This window comes from Berghia stephanieae, chromosome 1, assembly GCF_034508935.2.
Source record: "Berghia stephanieae isolate SIO BIC M18660-M18661 chromosome 1, UCSD_Bste_1.3, whole genome shotgun sequence".
Lineage (NCBI taxonomy): Eukaryota > Metazoa > Mollusca > Gastropoda > Nudibranchia > Aeolidiidae > Berghia > Berghia stephanieae.
The window spans coordinates 123315084-123333046 of NC_088360.1; the positions used below are offsets into that span (position 1 = coordinate 123315084).

Sequence of the window (17963 nt, forward strand, 5' to 3'; positions counted from 1 at the left end):
ATTTTTAAATGTATCCGAATGTGGCAAGTTGACAAGAAGCTTAGAAGGTGGGTAGGTCTTGGCGATATTTTTATTTGACAGTCCCAGGCTACCAACACTCTACACAGGGGCACACTCACAAGCACACACACTTACACACACACACACACACACACACACACACACACACGACAAACATTAACACACACTACACACTTTTCCCTTGTGTGATTTCACGAAGACAAACCCGATTCAAAGGAGATCAATACTTCGATTAGAAGCCTTTCTTCAAATGAAAACTTTTTCCATCATGAAAGTAACATTGATTATCTCGAAATCGTTATTAGCATGTATTTCAAGTAAACATTTTCATATCATTCTACCACGTAATGTTTTGTGATTACTGACACTGGTGGTGTAACACCCAATGGCTGAGAGCACACAACAACATTGCGTACGTGACGATGTGAATGTTTGCCAGTTGTGTGGAGATCTTGACAATCTATCGGTGTGTGGGGGTTGTAAGGGGGCATGGTACTGTAGTAAATCACACCAGAAACAAGATTGGAAGAAACATAAACTGATCTGTAAACGAGTAGGAAATAATGTTCATGTGGATCGTTGTGTCACTGGTAAGAGTAAGAAAACAGCCGTGACCAGAACCAAAGACATAGAGGCAGAGGGACTTGAAAACAACGAAACAATGACAAACAACAAAGTAATAGCAGACGACAATGTCCAAACAGGGTCAGCTGTTTTGTCATCATCTGATGATCTGTCAAAAGTTGTAACGGTTATCAAATGCAGTTCTGAGGAATCGGAAAAAACAAAGGATGTTTCATCTTTGCTAAGACCAAGAAATCGGAACAATGTCAACGAAGACGGGTATGATCAACAACTGGTTCAATCTGATTTACTTACGAAGATTCAACAGCCAAAAACATACAAAACAAAACAAAAAATCCGCAGACCTAGTGCCTCATCTAATATTCAACAACAGAGATACTACTTGGATCAAACGACACAAGTATTTGATTTGCCACCTTCTATCTCTGAATTATCAAGCAACATCAATTCAGAGTCATCAAGACCTGATGATTCTGTGCCTTCTTTAGGAAGTAGAGAACATTATTTATTAATTTTGCAAGCACGTTTCAATGAAGTTAGCAAGTATGTGGTGAAATGTTTAACACAATACGGTATTTGCGTTGTAGATAAGTTTTTAGGAGATGCAACATGTCAGAAAATTTTTAGAGAAGCAATTCAATTAAAGTCTTCAGGTGTGATGAACCAAGGCCAGCTTGTGAAAGGAGCCTCTTCATCGTCAAAAAACAAACAAATTCGAGGTGATATAATTACGTGGGTGGATGGAGGAGAAAGTACCTGTCAAAATATTCACTACCTCATTTCTTGTATGGACACCGTCATGCTCCAGGTTGCAAAGGATTTGGAAAACTGCAACATAAACGAGAGGACTAAGGTTATTAAATTCTTATTTAATTTTTTTTTTCTGGACTGATATTTTGGTTGCTTAACAAAATTATAATATAATGAGAGTTAAATTTGCAATACAAAGAAAAATAAGATAAGAACAATTAAAGCACTCAGTAATCCCTAATTACTGACTTTGTTGTTACAACAAGGGCAGTATGAAAAGAAACAAGAAGGTTGTCCTCATGAACTCAAAAATGTTAATATCATCCTCTTGAAAATTAAAATAATCAGCTTTTTGTTATTTTTCAATGTAATTTTTGTCTTCTAAACGTATATATTTACTCATTATTTTAATTTCAGGCAATGGTTGCATGTTACCCTGGAAAGGGGAGAGGCTACATTCGACATATTGACAATCCTAATGGTGATGGGAGATGTGTTACTTGTATTTATTACCTTAATAAAGATTGGGATTTCAGGGTGAGCTATACATTTTGCAATATTTTAAATTGCCATATTAAACAAGTCAGGCTATGTGGTCTAGTGGTATGACTCTCGCCTCGGATCGGAAGGAGTGGTGCATAGTTGAATCCTTGAAAAAAGCTCTTTACTCACAATCTCTCACCATACACAAGCGTAAATTGAATACCTGGCCATTAACAGCGGTGTCTCTATTTTGGAGGGGAAAAAAATGTAATATTGCCTGACAGGCATCTCTTCTTGTCCTTCATGTTAAAAGTTGCTGTTGGCAAAGGACCCCTTGTAAAGTGCTATGAGCATGCTTAGTGGATATTGCGCTCTATGAAAGAAAAAAGCTCAAGCTCAATAAATAATAAAGTGTAAAATCATTATAAACCTTTGAATGCTATTACTCACTTACTGCCCTCTATCTTGGCTGTATGTAGGGCAGCAACAAACTTTTTGCAAAGGTCCTCCACTCCTGTCTGTTTTGAGCCATTCTTCGGGATCTCCCCCAGCTTAGGCCAGTGGTCTTGATTTCGACCGCTAGTCTCCAAGTGTTTCTTAGTCGCCAACACTTTCTTTCCTCCAATGGGGAGCAGTGTTGCCTCAGATTGTGGTCTCTCCTCCTCCATCATCTCCTCGAGAGTTGCTGGCTTATCCTCCTGTTTCAGATTTTTTTTGAGCGAAAAACGTGGAGGATTCAGTGAAGACTCACTATATTAAAGGCTGATAACTTGTTTAAGCCTTCCTCTGTCTTCCTCCAACAGTCAGTGCCATGAAGGAGGACAGACAAGATACAACTGTTATACAACCGAAGTTTTGTTATGAGAATGTACTGAGATGACTTCCAGACATTGTATTGTGATTTGGAAGCACTTCTTGCTTTGAAGTCTGCTTTGGATGTCAATGTCTGCTTCTCATCTTGCCTGACAGTGCTTCTTATGTAGGTGAATTATTCCGTAAATGGGAGGCAGTTTCCATTGACTTTATAGGCTTAATATTATTAATATTCAGAATAATCAATTCCAATTTTGGCATGACTGATCTTAAAGCCCGCCAGCTGCGCAGAGAGGCTGAGATGGTTGTTACCCATCATCCAATCTATTACAAGGCTAGATTATATAGCTAGCATAGTGCATCCGTGTCTCATGCCAGTTTTGACTTTGAATTGAATATTGCCGTTCCTGACACTGCAAATAAAGTTTTTGTAGTAGCCTTTAATGATCTACATCTTTTCGCTTAGAATGCCATATATGCCGGCATTATTCACCAGCGGCTGTATGCTGTTATAAAAGTCTTTTATTGTATTGGCCCCATTGTGACAAGTAGGTCATTCCAGCTGTCTCTTGTATCCCCCTATATGTGTTGTCCTTTTTGACTTTTTGGGTGTCTTTCTGCCTTTAGGACTATTTGGTCTCCTTAGGAATCACTGCAATATTTTATGGTAAGGGAAACAGACAAATGCACGTTTCTCTGAACATTTATTTGAAAATAATGTTTTTGGTAAATCATCATGTTGTACGTGTCATATATTACTATTACTCTTTTGTGTAATTTGTTATATTTGAGAGTATCCGTTTTATCAGGTATTTTGTGTGTATGACAGGTAAAACTGTAGAACTTTTATGTGATCTTGGACTAGAGACAGATGAATGGTGGTACGCTCTTTGGACCAGTCCTCGTTGTCTTAATTTTCTTGGATAAATTCTATCTAAGTCCTTTGACTACCTGAAATCAAATTGTAAAACTTGTTAAAACAGAACAATAACCCTTTAGTTTGGTTTTTGTAATTTTAAACAGTTTCTTAATGTATGGTTTCCCTCTCTTAATTCTCAATTAACTTTTTGTTGTGAAAAGCAACATGTGTTATGACTCTGTGTTTGTTTTGAAAAGCTTATTGTCTCCTGTCTTTTAATCTATTTTCCCTGATTTGATATCACAATGCAGGGTTTTCAGAAAGTATCAGTTAGAAATAATTGTCAAAATTAGAATAAAAATGAAAATACTTTGTCAATAACAGTCTAACAGCTGTAATGATAAATCAATTATAAATCTCACATTTTTGATAAATATTTAATCTTTTAGAGTGGAACAAGTTAAAAACCTGCCAGGATCTACCATATTATTCTAAAAGAACAAGCATCCATGCTTAACAAGTCTGAAACTGTCCTTGAGCACATTAACTATTGCATTTCTCATTAGTGCTGTAACAATGCAGCCTTGAAAAATAAATTTAAATTGAGGAATCAGGATATAAGGAATGGAGATAAAACCAGACAACAGATTTATTGGTGTTTTTTATTGATTTCTTTCATTATTTTTATCTTTGGTGTAGACTGATGGAGGTGTTCTACGAATTTACCCTGAGGGATCGGACAAGGTTGCTAACATAGAACCAGTGTGTGACAGATTGCTTTTTTTCTGGTCTGACAAAAGAAACCCCCATGAGGTGGAAAAGGCTCTGAGAGAAAGGTATTTCTTTACAATACAAAATGGCCTCACTGCAAACATCTTTAAAATAAAAAATACATTGTCATTGACAGTGCGACTCACATTTGTTGAACTATACAGGAAAAATTTATTGAAACAGTGTTTTGACGAATATGTGACCGTGGCTGTAAGACAAGGGACACAATCTGTGATGAAGCCTACTGATCTCAATGTTTGCGCATCCAGGTTTCGTATATTGAAGAAGTCATCCATGCCTTTTGTTGGCTAAATGATGAAAATTATTCACTGCTTGTAACTCACATCACCACGCCACACACAGCGGCACAGGGGATGGCATGAGAGAGGGTGTGGGGAGGATGAAAGGAGGGAGTAGGTGCTTGTTTTCACAACTGTAGCCTTTGTATATTTATAACCTGAGACCATAACTATCTTCAGAACTTGCCTGCCACCCAAAGCATTCACCCCCACAGATCCTGAGCATCACTCACAATTTTAACACATGCTGTAGAAACAAATGCATGACATTGCCAGGCATCACAATGCAGTTCCTTCATCATGTGGCGCTGATTGCTTCAGATGACAGGCAAGTACTTAAGATGGCTGTGCCTGAGACTGACCAAAATTTAGAAAGTAAAAATTGAGTTGTTTCTATTCATCGAATGAACTATTGAATACAACTGACAGTAATTAACTTTCTATTTGTGATCTTCGTCTTGTTTTATGACGTAACTTTTGAACATGAAGGCTACGGCGAAGTGCAACTTGTTCTGCTTTCTTCTTTCTCTTTGTTCAAAACCGTGAAAATTTGTCAAAGAATGATTTAATTTGTGAATTCTACCCTTGTTTGTTGAACTCATGAATTTGTTGAACACGTAATTGAAGAAAACATGCTGCACTGTATTTGTTTTTGTAACAAAAACATCGGACAAGATTAGAAAATTTGAAAGGATATCTCCTTCCATTTCAACCTGAAGCATAGCAAATATTTTCATCCCAATTTTATTTTTTAAAAGTATTTGAAATTCCTTAACTTTTTTTTCTTTTTTCACAATATAGGTATGCTATCACTGTTTGGTATTATGATGCTGATGAGAGAGCGCAAGCGTTGAAACGTCTCAAGGAAGGAGCCACTAGCCAATGAAAGAACTTTGTTGGTAAGTTGAAATAATTCTGAAAATCATTTCTCTGACAAATTCTTCTTCTTTTGCTCCTTTTTTTCTTTTTCTTTGTCCTCCTTCTTCTTCTCCCCACCCTCCTTCACTTCTTCAACTCAATAAACTGATGATGATTGCATTCTGTTTACTGATTAAGAATTGTACACTCTACCAGCAGAATTGTTTAAACCCATGATTTGATTAATTTGCATTTACACAATTCTGTAGGGAAGAGAAATCTTCCTTTAATATTTAGAAATATAATGCAGTTACTTGGTAATCATGCACACCTGAGAAAATAATGTCCCGTGACTTTTCTGTGTTTTTGGGTAGTCAACATTTCTAGTCTTTTAGCAATATATATTAACATTTTTAAAATTTCCTCTCAGGTTTTTGTCATCCTTCTGAGGCATAAAGAAATTCATCATCATCATCAACGTCATCATCATCATAATTGTCATCATCATTATCACCATCATCATTTATAATGTGCACCACCACTATCACTATCACTTCTACCACCATCACCACTGCTACCACCACCATCATCACCATTACTATCGTCATCATCATCACCATCATGTTTTATTTCAATTTAATTTTTTTTTTTTCATTCAGAGCGTGTGAATGGAGTCAGAAAAACAGAAATGAGTCCCCCTTATATGCTACAATCCGGTCTTGACTGTCTGCAAGATGTCCCTCTGATATTGCACAAAAGGTTATGCGTGGCTGATGGGCATGACTGATAATCGCAAGGTGACGAGAGAAAAAAAAATGGTGCACTGAAATAATGACTGACGCAGCATTTTAAAGAATTGTCATTCATGAACTTGAAAAGAAATAGGGTCAATATTTGTAGTAATATTTTTTTTTCAGGTAATTCCGTTTTTCATAATGAAATATCACCAATGGTAGTGATAGGTTAGATGTCATGGCCCCGATGTTGGTCAGTTGATACATGATTTTTATCCCACAATTCTTCTCTGTACTTCCACATAACTGTCCTTATTCTTGAATGAGATAATTTGGTTTTGCAGGGTCCTGTCTTGTCTTTTGCTTCTGAAATGAAGACTGATGAAATTATCTTTATTGGAGATAAATTTATTCCTTGTCAACCATCTCAATAGTATTTGTGATATATGTCATTATTATTATTATTATTATTATTATTATTATTATTATTATTATTATTATTAATACTTTTTCATTGGTGCTTTTAATGCAAATCTACAAACTTTTGTTTATCCATCATCTTTTTTTAAAACTGGCACTGAATGACCTTAAAGTACCGCAGGTGCAGTAGAAACTCATGAAAACAAAGTCAGATAACAAACAATGACGTTTTGATACACCAATTTGTATAAACTGTCTTTAACTTTTTGTCCTGGTCAAGCTTATGAGATTGGGTGGTATCTTCTGACCTCCCATGGTGGGCAGGATGTAACTTGCTGTGTCTTCTATTCCACATTCCATGTTGCTCTCTGTCTTTGTTCTGGATTGAGATTGCTCAAGTTTTTTCTTGGTCCTAGCAGGAATTCTTAACTGTCAAATTTATAGTACCTTTTTGAGTGATACTAAGCTGCTAGTAGCTGTGGACTGTTGTTCCGTATTTAGTTTTTTTTGGTTTTGTTTTGGAAGCTGTTATATTCATTTGTACCTTTTTGAGAGATTTTTTTCCCTTGTAAATCATCTCTCTGTTACTGACATGTGATAAAATTATTGTTTTGAATACTGAATATTGTATATTGTACTTTGTCAAGATTTGAGTGTAACCTTCATTGAGGAATCCTTTCCTTGTGTTTGGATGGGACTCTTTAGGTAACGTCAAAATTTACACATCGATAGATTGCTCATGGAATCGTCTGCTCCCTATTTCTTCATATCTTCAACTTCCCTCTATCATCTTCCTTTTTACTGATGCTGATATGACCTAATAGTGTTGCAAACACCATAAGACCCCTAAAAGCAAACAAACAAAAGCTTATGAGAGATAAACTGTATGTAATAACATAGTTAATTTTGTACTGATTTTGTGACATATTTACCTGAGATATAGTGTGTGTGTGTGTGTGTGTGTGTGTGTGTGTGTTGTGTGTGTGTGTGTGTGTGTGTGTTTGAGGGCAGGGTTGGTAAAACCATTTAAGTTTTAAAAAGATCAATTTAGTCGCCATATTCATGATTTCTCTATGCAGAAAGTAGTAGTCCTTCAGAGCCATTTGGCTCAAGGAGCCTTAGTTTTCCTGGTTCCTTAGCGTGTAACTGACAATAACAATTGCTTGCTATTCTTTGGATAGGACGTTAGTCTATCGCAAATTATTTTCTGCTGGATCTAGTAGACCCAGCTACCCAATCACGCTCTCGACTGCTTTGTGTGTGAAGTGAGTACACTAATAACTGAGTTATCCAGACACCCACCTCCCCTATGCAGAAAGTGGTTCATCATTTTTACCACGTTAGATGAGCCTCAAGTGTGATTTTTTTTCCTAGTGATTTCAAGCTTTGATGGTTCTGTCTCTTTTAGTGCAATAGGAAACAGATTTCATGACAGAGGTGTCATTTTTCATAATCTTAATTGTGTTGTTAAGGGTGTTGAGCCATACAAATATTTATTTCTTATTAACATTGTTTTCTGTTGATTTTGAAAGACATTTTCTTTTAGGCCAGTATTGAATCATAATGTTGCTGCTCTAGATAATGCAAGTGTGACCATATTACAAATTGAATTAAAGATAAAATGAAGACATGAATATATCTGGATGGGGTTTCTGACCTCCCATACTGGGCAGAGATGCACTTACTGTGTCTTTTATCTTTTCCAACATGCTTTCTGTCTTTGTCTTGGAATGACATTACTTGGCTTTGTCCTGACCCTGGCCAGATAACCTGGCTGGGTGGGAAGCAGTCAAATGAATAGTTAGTTTTGGGAGATGATATTATTTGTCTTGTAAATTATGTCTCTGTTATGCACTTTATTATTTTTGTTTTACATATATATGATTTGTAAACGTTTGAGTGTGTTCCTCTTAGTGGGGACCTGTGCTTGTGTCAGGATAAGACATTTAGGTGCTATTGGAATCTACAACTGTTCTCTATTTGAACGAATTCCCCTTTGCCTTCCTTTTCTTGGGTTCTTTAATTGTAATTCTAGAACTTTTTACTATCCCATTTTCTTACTTTTTACTGGCGCTGATATGACCTAAATGTGTTGAAAGCGCCGTAAAACCCTTAAAAACAAACATGAGTATATATGCTATTAACATTTATCAAGTAAAGTTTAGCGCCCCTTTTTGAATAACTTTAATTAGTATCGGTATCTTTCACTTAAGCAGACTGGACTTTTTATTTTCATAATACGAATCCATTTAATATATTTCTTATTTTTTATATCAATGAATTATGTTTATTTTCCTGCAAATTATAAAAAGTATTGAGACTTAGTTTGAAGAGAAATTATTTGTTTTTACCTCGAGTCTTTTACGTCATTGTTGTGTTTATAAAAAATATATTATATAATTTCTTTTGAGTTATTGTGATAAAGGGGTAACCATCGTATTTTACAAGCCTTTGTGTTAGGTACATCTTTTGTTCAAAAGATTTTGTAAATTTAACTGATTAAGTAGTAACATGTAAACACCATGTCATATATCCATAGTAAAGGATGTCTTAAGCTGACATGTATTTATTTACTTATTTATATACATATACATATATATATATATATATATATATATATATATATATATATATATATATATTATATATATATATATATATATATATATATATATATATATATATGATTACTCTCCTTCTTTCGCATTTATAACAATGCTAAACCCATTATAATTTTGATAGCCTATGGAGGAGTGAGGATAGATATTCGTGGGTTACATAATCTAGTGTCTGGATATCTAAATTCAAGGGTAAACAGAAGGTATATGCCAGCTTGTTTATTGGTGACTAAAATGCAAGTTGTGTGATATGATTTAGTAAAATGAATTAACCACTTGCTTAAGTTCCTAATTAATTATGCATTCAGAACATTTGGCAATATGGAGTATTTAAGGGGAAATTAGTGGTTGCTAAATAAAGCCGATTCCTTATTGTTCAAAATGTAGTTGATATTTGAAAATGTGATCGACTCTTAAACAGAATGAATGAGTGTAAATATTGTAAATAAAAAAACTTTATTAATTTATAATGATATTTGTTGCATGTTTTTTTTTTTTACTGATTATGTATGTATGACATCATGATTTATTTTGTTATGTTGTGCGTCGAATTTCGCTTTGGAGAATGGTTTGGCTGTGGGAGGGGGGAGGGGTGAGATCCTTATGGGCTGTTCGACTCTACGTTGTCCAAACTCTTGCTATCTCTTATACTTCCGTGTATCATTTGTTCTTTTTTGTGTGTGTAGCTATGTGTCATTGTTCTGGAATTAGATCGTTTGGTTTCCTGTTCCACTTAATGGTGGCTTTTGAAGAGGTGGATATAAATGGATGAGGGAAGATCCCCCCCCCCCTCCCCTGCAAATAACCCATAATGCCATGTCTACATGGAACTCCTAAGCGTTTTCAATATAAACACAAAGATACATTGATCTGTATTTGATCTTTGTTGAATCTGTCCCCTTTTAGGGTGGGGTTCCCGACCTCCCATAGTGGGTAGGTACTTGTTGTGTCTTCTATCCCCCTGTATTTGTCTTTCAATTGCTTTCTGTCTTTGTCTTGGAATGAGATTCCTTAGTTTTGTCCTGGCCCGAGTCCTTGGCTGGGAGGGAAACAGTCGAATATATAGTTATAGTTTTAGGAGATTATATTTTTTTCCTTGTAAATCATCTCTCTATTATGTACTGTTATTTTTTTTTTATTCTTAACACAAGATTTGTAAATATTTGAGTGTATTCCTCTTAGTGGAATCTTGTGCTGGTGTCTGGATGAAAATGTTATGTGATCTCAAACTTAGTACAATGATAGCGTGCTCTTGGAATCTACATTTGTTCCTATTTGAACCATTCTCCTCGTCTTACTTTTTCCTCAAGTCCTTTTAATTGTACAGCTAAGTCCTTTTAATTGTACAGCTAGAATGTTTTTACTATCTAATTTTCTTCCTTTTTACTAGCGCTGATATGAACTTAATGTGTTGCAAACCCTTAAAAACCTTAAATAATAAATAAACATCTCTCCTTTGTCTCTTTTTCAATAGGTGTTTGTTACCAAGATCTAAATATACGATTTTAATTTCTTTTTACTGACAATGGAATCAGTCAAAAGTGTTTGATGTTAAAATTCCCCACAGGATGGGAAAATAATTGCTCATCTTGATCTGATGGATTCTTCATTGGTCTAGTTTTCTATCGCGTCATTTCATTACCTAGTCCTTTCCACGAGGCTGTGCGTCCTTGTGCTGATTATTATACTAATTTGGATCGTTTGATTTTGTCTGGCTGTGTGGGGTTCCTGACCCTCCATAGCGGACAGGGAGGCACTTACTTGTCTTCTATCTCCCGATATCTTTTTTTTTCCAACATGCTTTCTGTCATTGTCTTGAAATGAGATTACTTGGTTTTGTCCTGGCCCTGGCTGAGAGGGAAACAGTCAAATGTATAGAGTTTTGGGAGATGATATTTTTTCCTTGTAAATCATCTCTTTGTTATGTAATGTTAGTTATGTATTCTGTAAACATTTGAGCGTGTTCCTTTTAGTGGGATCATGTGCTGGTATCTGGATAAGACTTTTATGTGATCTCAAACTAAATGCATTGGTGATATGCTCTTGGAATCTACATCCGTTCCCTATTTGAAACACTTCCCCTTTGTCTTACTTTTTCTTGGGTGCTTTGATTGTAAATCTATAATATTTTGACTATTCCGACGTTTTATTTTTATTTTTTAATTGCGCTGATATGACCTAAATGTGTCACAAGTGCCGTAAAACCCTTAAAAACAAACAAAACATTTCGTCTCGGCTCTGCTTTGACTTTGAGTGTGGTTGAGGGAAATCTCTGGCTTTCCATGGGGATTTGGATTCATCACCAGTCCACAACCATTCTATGTCTTCTCTCATTTGAATAAATTATATCATGTGTCCTTTCCACTTGTCTTTGTGTCCTTCTGGAATGAGACCTTATACTTGGTTTCATTCTTGCTAAGGAGTGTGTGCTGAAAGGGAAACAGCCAGATGGATTCATTTTTTAATTTTATGAAATATTTTTTTTTAAACTGTAAATTATCTCTCCATCATATACATAGTCATTGTTAGGATCTTGGATATGATCTTATACAGTGTATCACCATTTGCATTTTGTGTCCGTACATCCCTTTTGGCGGAGATCCTGTAGCAGTTCGTGGCCTTCGTAAGATTATAGCCGGACACCGACCCAAAAAATTACGTCAAAAGACAAGTCGACAATCACAAAAGAAAATCGTGAGTTGTATTCAATAGGGAACAAAAGTGTGATGTCTAAAAACTGGTTCCTATCTCATTTAAAATGTAAAAACCTTGTGAAAATGATATTCTGATTTCAGAGTGATGGCATTCTATTTTCTAGTCTAAATAGATTAAAGATCATCCATTCTCAATCTTTTACGTCCCATCATCATACTAATTTGACTATATTCCTGATACTAAAATAGTTATGCCGCCTTATGATTCAATATGTAAACTATTCATTATTAGTCCTCCGAAGGACTGGTTACATACACTACACGTCCAAGGATATTAGAACCGGAAAGTATGTGTGACGTCACAACTTTTTTCTCTTATAGTTCAACCAATGAGATCATTCATTTCATTGAGCACAACTGAGGACAACCCATTAGGCGGTGCAGTAGCCTACAAATTGGCGTCAAAAAAACGAGCAGTTTCGGTGTGGGACTATTAGCTATTTCACACGAGCGACACGGAAGCATTACTCTGGGATCTACCCATAGTTCTCCTCTTAAAATTGTCCACTTTGTCCATTTTTTCCTTCTAAATTTGTCAGTGTTGTCTATTTTAACGATTCTATAATCTTTTAACCGGCGTTGAAATGACCCAATAATGGTGTAAGCGCCGTACAACCCTCAAAAACAAGTTAACAAGCCCCATGCCTGGAGTCTTTTGTTGATAGGTAAGCAGTCGGAAGAATAATTTATCTTTTTGTGAGATATTTTTTTCTTGTAAATCACCTCTCCAGCAATGATCAGATTTCGTCATTTGAATGTTTTCAGTGTAATGTTATTTCGTAATCATCTAAGTGAATCCCATTTTTGCGGAGATCCTGTGATAGTGTTAGTGGTTTCAGAACAGCTACAATGATATATTATTGCTCACGGATCTACTTATGTTAAACAAATCCCCTTTGTCTTATAAATATGTTTCTTCGGTAGTCGATAGTGATACAGCTTCATTTAGTCTATATTATTATGGTGGTCCAGACATCTCTTACATCTTAGGCAAAAGGACAGGAATTGGTCCAAGGTGTAGTCGTGATTTTTTCTAACCTCCTGTCCACTCGATGGTCGTTAGACAGCTGGATGTGTTAGATCTGACGAAAAGTAATTTACAATAGACTAGCATCGCCAATACGCTTCAACGGTCATGACGTCACTTCCCTCGTAATGACGCATGGTAACTTAGTAGCTGGCTCTAAACTATCGGAACAATGGCGGACGTCCTTATGAAGTATTTCTCTGACGAGCATAAAAGTGTATCCAGAGGAGAAAAACATTATAAATATGATCATGTTTTGACTTTTATACATTCTGATCACATGACATATGAAACGTTCCAGCCAGCATGAAGAATAAAAAGGACCGAAATTTCTTTGTTTAGAACCACGCTGCTCGCCGTTGCTGGGTGATGTGACATCAGACTATTGAATCCAACTATAGAAACTAGGATTAAATCTTGCTTCGTCTGCCTTATGGCTCTGATGGACAGCGCAACGAAATATTTGCTGTTATATCGTTTTATTTCATTTTTTACTGACTTTTAAATTATAAATGGATTCCTTTAGGTGAGACCTGCTGATGTTTTCTATTTCGTTCGTTCTCCTTCTTTCTTTGGGTAAGACTGGGGTCTTATTGAGGGTGCTGAGCTTCTAACATAGTTTCTTTGAGAAGCCGAAATCAAAGAGCTGATAAAGTCAGGTACCACTTTAGTTTCTGTCTGAGTTTGAACCGGAAACTAAAATGAAAATATTACATGAAACTAAGGGGCTCCTTCCGTATGCCTGTGTTCAGTGTCAAGTCGGTAAACTTGGCATTTTGTGTAAAGATAACGAACTTGACGTTACTCGGGTCTTTGTTATTGGTTTTTGCCATCCATGTTTATGAGCAATTCTCACTAAACTGAATTGATCAGACTATAAACCGTGCGGCTATGTGGTTTTGTGGTGTGACACCCGCTTTCGGATCTGTAGGTCCTGAGTTCGAGCCTCGCTCGAGAGTCCCTGGAAAAAAAGGCTCTTTATTCACATTCTCTCACCGTACCCGTGTTGTCTCTGTCCAAAAAAAAAATGTAATATCGCCTAACATGCGTCATGTAACGTCCTATATGTTAAGTGTTGCTGTTGGCCATGGACTCCTTGTAAAACGCATTGAGCACGTTTAGTGGATATTGCGCTACATCGAGGCTCAAGTAAATAAACGTTCATGGTAATACATAGTTTTGTGTGTTGGTCCGTTTATTTCCGGATGGCAATGTTGTGGTTTCATAGCCAAGCGCACAGCTTCTATTGATGGTATGTGTTTAAATAAAATACACACCATTTCTTAACGCTATATCAATCGTACTTACTTAAAACCCTATTGCGTCTCTTATAATTATATAAAGCTGTCTCCACTTGAACCATAGTTTATCTTAGTTACCTTACCCGATCATTGCTTAGGGTAGTGTTTAAACTTATAAACCATAAACTTATGTGTGTGCGCGCGCACACGTGTGTGTGTGTGTGTGTGTGTGTGTTGAATAATATATATCAAACTAATAGTCTTGGTATTATCTCATAGAAATGCTTCCTTTGCTTTGTTGTTTTTGTTTGTTTTAAGGGTTTTACGGCGCTTGCAACTTATTTAGGTCATATCAGCGCCAGTAAAAAGGATGAAAATTGGATAGTAAAAACATTAGATGTATAATTAAAAGGACTTGTGGGGGGGGGGGGGGGGGGGGGGAGAAGTAAGACATAGGGGAAATGGTTGAAATAGGGAACAGATTTAGATTCCAAGAGCACACCATCAGTGTACTTAGTTTGAGATCACCTAAAAGCTCAACCAGACACCAGCACAAGATCCCACTAAGAGGAATACACTCAAATGTTTAAAAAATCATATGTTAATAAATTAAAAACAAACAAAACAAAATCAGTAGGGTAAGGTGGGGGAATTCCACACCCGGGGTAATTCCACATCCAATTCATTACATCAAGCTATTCGCAGAAAGAATGCAAAAAGACCCATTGGATAATACGTATTCAAACTGCCTTTGGTTTCTATTTCCTGTTTGAACACAAGAAGCAGCCACTTTTACTACTGTTGAATTCTGACAATTTTTCAAGTTTTTATGAGCCCATTGAAAGTAAGTGCAACACTCATGGTTTTCAAATATGGCAAAATGTTGTTAAATTTTCTCCAACGTTGAAGTTCAAGCTAGAAATGCTTAATCATTCATCGGATATGTACAATTTACCCCCAAACCTTTTTAGATGCCTTAAGTAAGTTGTGCCTATAATTTTAGATTCATAAATGTCAGGGAAATGCCACACCATACATATTTCGAATTCCTCGTATCTTTTTTGTGGAAAATGTTTGATCAAAATCCTATGTCTTATCTTACTAAAGGCTTAATATATGAATTATCCATTAAATCCCTTATACAATAGTTTATAATTACAGAATATCCAGAGACGCCAACTTTAAATTTGGCTCACAGGAATTTCAGACATCACTCGTACTCGTAGGAATTTCAATGCCGAAAGAAGAATTTCAGCACACGAGAAAAGGGAATTGGGATGGTATTTGGCATTGTGTTTACATATTGCATAGTTGTAAATAGATAACTGATTAGAATTATATTATGATATATTATAAATACAATCCCAAAGTTTCCTCATTTCAAACGAAGTAAAGCTCCAAAACTTACTAGTGGTGATTGTAGTACTGGTGCAAGTGAGGATGATGTGGTGTTGGCGGTTTTAGTAGTAGTGGTAGTGATGATGATGATGTGTGGTGGTGGTGGTGGTGGTGGTGGTTTTAGTTATAGTAGTAGTAGTAGTGATGAAAATGAGGTGGTGATCATTGTAGTAGTAATGGTAATGATGATGATATAGTGGTGGTGGTGGTTGTAGTAGTTGTGGTCGTGATGATGATGTGGTGGTGGTTGTAGTAGTAGTGGTCGTGATGATGTGGTGGTGATGGTTGTAGTAGTAGTGGTCGTGATGATGTGGTGGTGGTGGTTGTAGTAACAGTGGTAGTGATGATGATATGGTGGTGATGGTGGTTGTAGTAGTAGTAGCGGTAGTGATGATGTGGTGGTGATGGTGGTCAGTGGTTGTAGTGAAATGGCAGTGATGGTGATGTGCTGGTGGTGGTGGTTGTAGTGCTAGTGGTGATGATGTGGTGGTGGTTGGAGTAGTAGTTGTGGTAGTGATGATGTGGTGGTGGTGGTTGTAGTAGTAGTGGTAGTGATGATGATGTGGTGCTGATGGTTGCAGTGGTAGTGGAAATGATGATGTTGTGGTGGTGGCGGTCAGTGGCGGTTCTAGCCTATTTACAGTGGTTGGGCAAAGATGATCCGGTCATATATATATATATATATATATATATATATATATATATATATATATATATATATATATATATTTATTTATTTATTTTTTTTTTTAATTATAATTTTTTTTCACCTTTAAAAAAAATATTTCAACCACAAATAATCACATTCACAATGAAATGACAATACCAGTAGATTTTAATTATTCCAAACGTAATCAAAAAATAATCACGAAAGAGAATACAACTAAAAACTAAAGCGACGAGACATAATGCGACAACACCTTGACAATAGAAGTCCATTTCGTTCACTCGAAAAATTAAAGAGATGCTTTAATCCCTCAACGGTGAGATTAATATTTCTGTTACATTACTGGTTTTCAGTAGTATGTAGTAACCTTAAAGTTTTCATCGAGAAGCAACAACAGCGATATGACTCGAGTTTCATTCAGAGCTGAAATTGCATCATTTTTACTGCTGTCTTGGTGGTTAGAATGATTGTGCCGGTGGTGGTAGTGGTTGGAATAGTGGTAGCGGTGGTGGTGGTGGTGGAGGAGGAGGAGGAGGAAGACGAGGCGGTGAGGGAGGATGTAATTATGATAGTGGTTTTGGTGGTGCTGTTGGTTAGAATGATAGTTGTGGAGACGATTGTTGTACTTGTTGTTAATATTGTTGTTGTTGTTGTTGTTGTTGTTGTTGTTGTTTTAATGATGATGATGATGATGATGATGATGATGATGATGATGACAACCACGATGTCGTCGACAATGATGGTTACCACCATACGATATTACAAAGTTTATTTAATCTTAGGCTTTCGCCAATAATTCACACAATACAATTAAGACAAAAGAATGTTATCAATCTCTCCTCATGCATTCGTTATACTATCACAATAACGACCGTGTTATCTTTACTCCTTCCCAATGCTATCTATACAAGAGTGCTATGCTCCTTCCCCAACCAACCCCTAGCTTCCCGCCTCTTCGTCGCGAACTATCTTATGTATGTATTAGCTTCAGGACGGGCAAGTACGGAATCTGCCCACCCTTCCTTTAAACGTCTTTATTTCCTCTATAACTTAGAATTCAACTATCTCCTTACTCAGAAGAGTATTTCTCGTATACTAATTCAATTGTTGAGAAAACCAAAATGGTGGTTGTATTAATATTTATTTAGTCGTGACTTTTGAATAAAATGTTTTGTTTTATTAGAGGAAATACAATAGAAAATTACATTGTTTTGCAAAATTATTTAGTCTGGCAATAAAAATACAGCGGTAATTACTTTAAGAATAATAAAAAAAAAGAACTAACAAATTAATTTGTTAAAAAACAAAAACAACAAAAACAACAAAAAACAAATAAGAAAACAATTTAAATAAATGAGTTTTGAGAAGTACTTAAAGAAAACGAGAAAAAAAAAAAAGAAATAATTTAAATGGATAAACAAATATATAAAAACAACACAAATTAATACTAAATTGATATAATATTAGTAAGTTAATAAATTTAATTCAATACTGGAACCTTCCCAAAGTCATTACATCAATGGTACCAGCACAAGTAAGGCAATAAATAAGAAAAAGTTCGTTTGCCAAAAGCTCTATTCAGTGTTCACTGGTTATTAAGGTGGGCTCATTTGAATTAGCCCGACCTAGTACTAGAGAGGCCAGACAGCAAAAATCGGAGTTAGTTCACCGTCAGGCGACGTGACGATGAGATGACGATGTGGGC

General features: G+C 36.0%; 1 protein-coding gene and 1 long non-coding RNA gene across 2 annotated transcripts in view; both read left to right on the top strand.

The window, feature by feature from the left end:
- Window positions 1-177: 177 nt before the first annotated feature.
- LOC144962973 (egl nine homolog 1-like) lies at window positions 178-9198 on the top strand. Its single transcript, XM_078896472.1, has 5 exons — window positions 178-1459; window positions 1774-1893; window positions 4211-4347; window positions 5383-5480; window positions 6099-9198. The coding sequence occupies exons 1-4, from the start codon at window positions 407-409 to the stop codon at window positions 5465-5467; spliced, it is 1395 nt and encodes a 464-aa protein (XP_078752598.1). The 5' UTR covers window positions 178-406; the 3' UTR covers window positions 5468-5480; window positions 6099-9198.
- Window positions 9199-14961: 5763 nt separating this feature from the next.
- LOC144965340 (uncharacterized) overlaps window positions 14962-17963 on the top strand; it is a 7294-nt gene continuing 4292 nt past the window's right edge. Inside the window, exon 1 of the long non-coding RNA XR_013644003.1 lies at window positions 14962-15037. This is a non-coding gene — a long non-coding RNA (uncharacterized LOC144965340). The remainder of the gene's footprint in view (window positions 15038-17963) is intronic.

Bases quoted from the DNA above. Each gene is read 5' to 3' on its own strand.
- LOC144962973 (XM_078896472.1), top strand. From the start codon at position 407: ATGGCTGAGAGCACACAACAACATTGCGTACGTGACGATGTGAATGTT. The intron at 1,460-1,773 runs GTTATTAAATTC...TTTTAATTTCAG, and splicing joins ACATAAACGAGAGGACTAAG to GCAATGGTTGCATGTTACCC. The intron at 4,348-5,382 runs GTATTTCTTTAC...TTCACAATATAG, and splicing joins GAAAAGGCTCTGAGAGAAAG to GTATGCTATCACTGTTTGGT.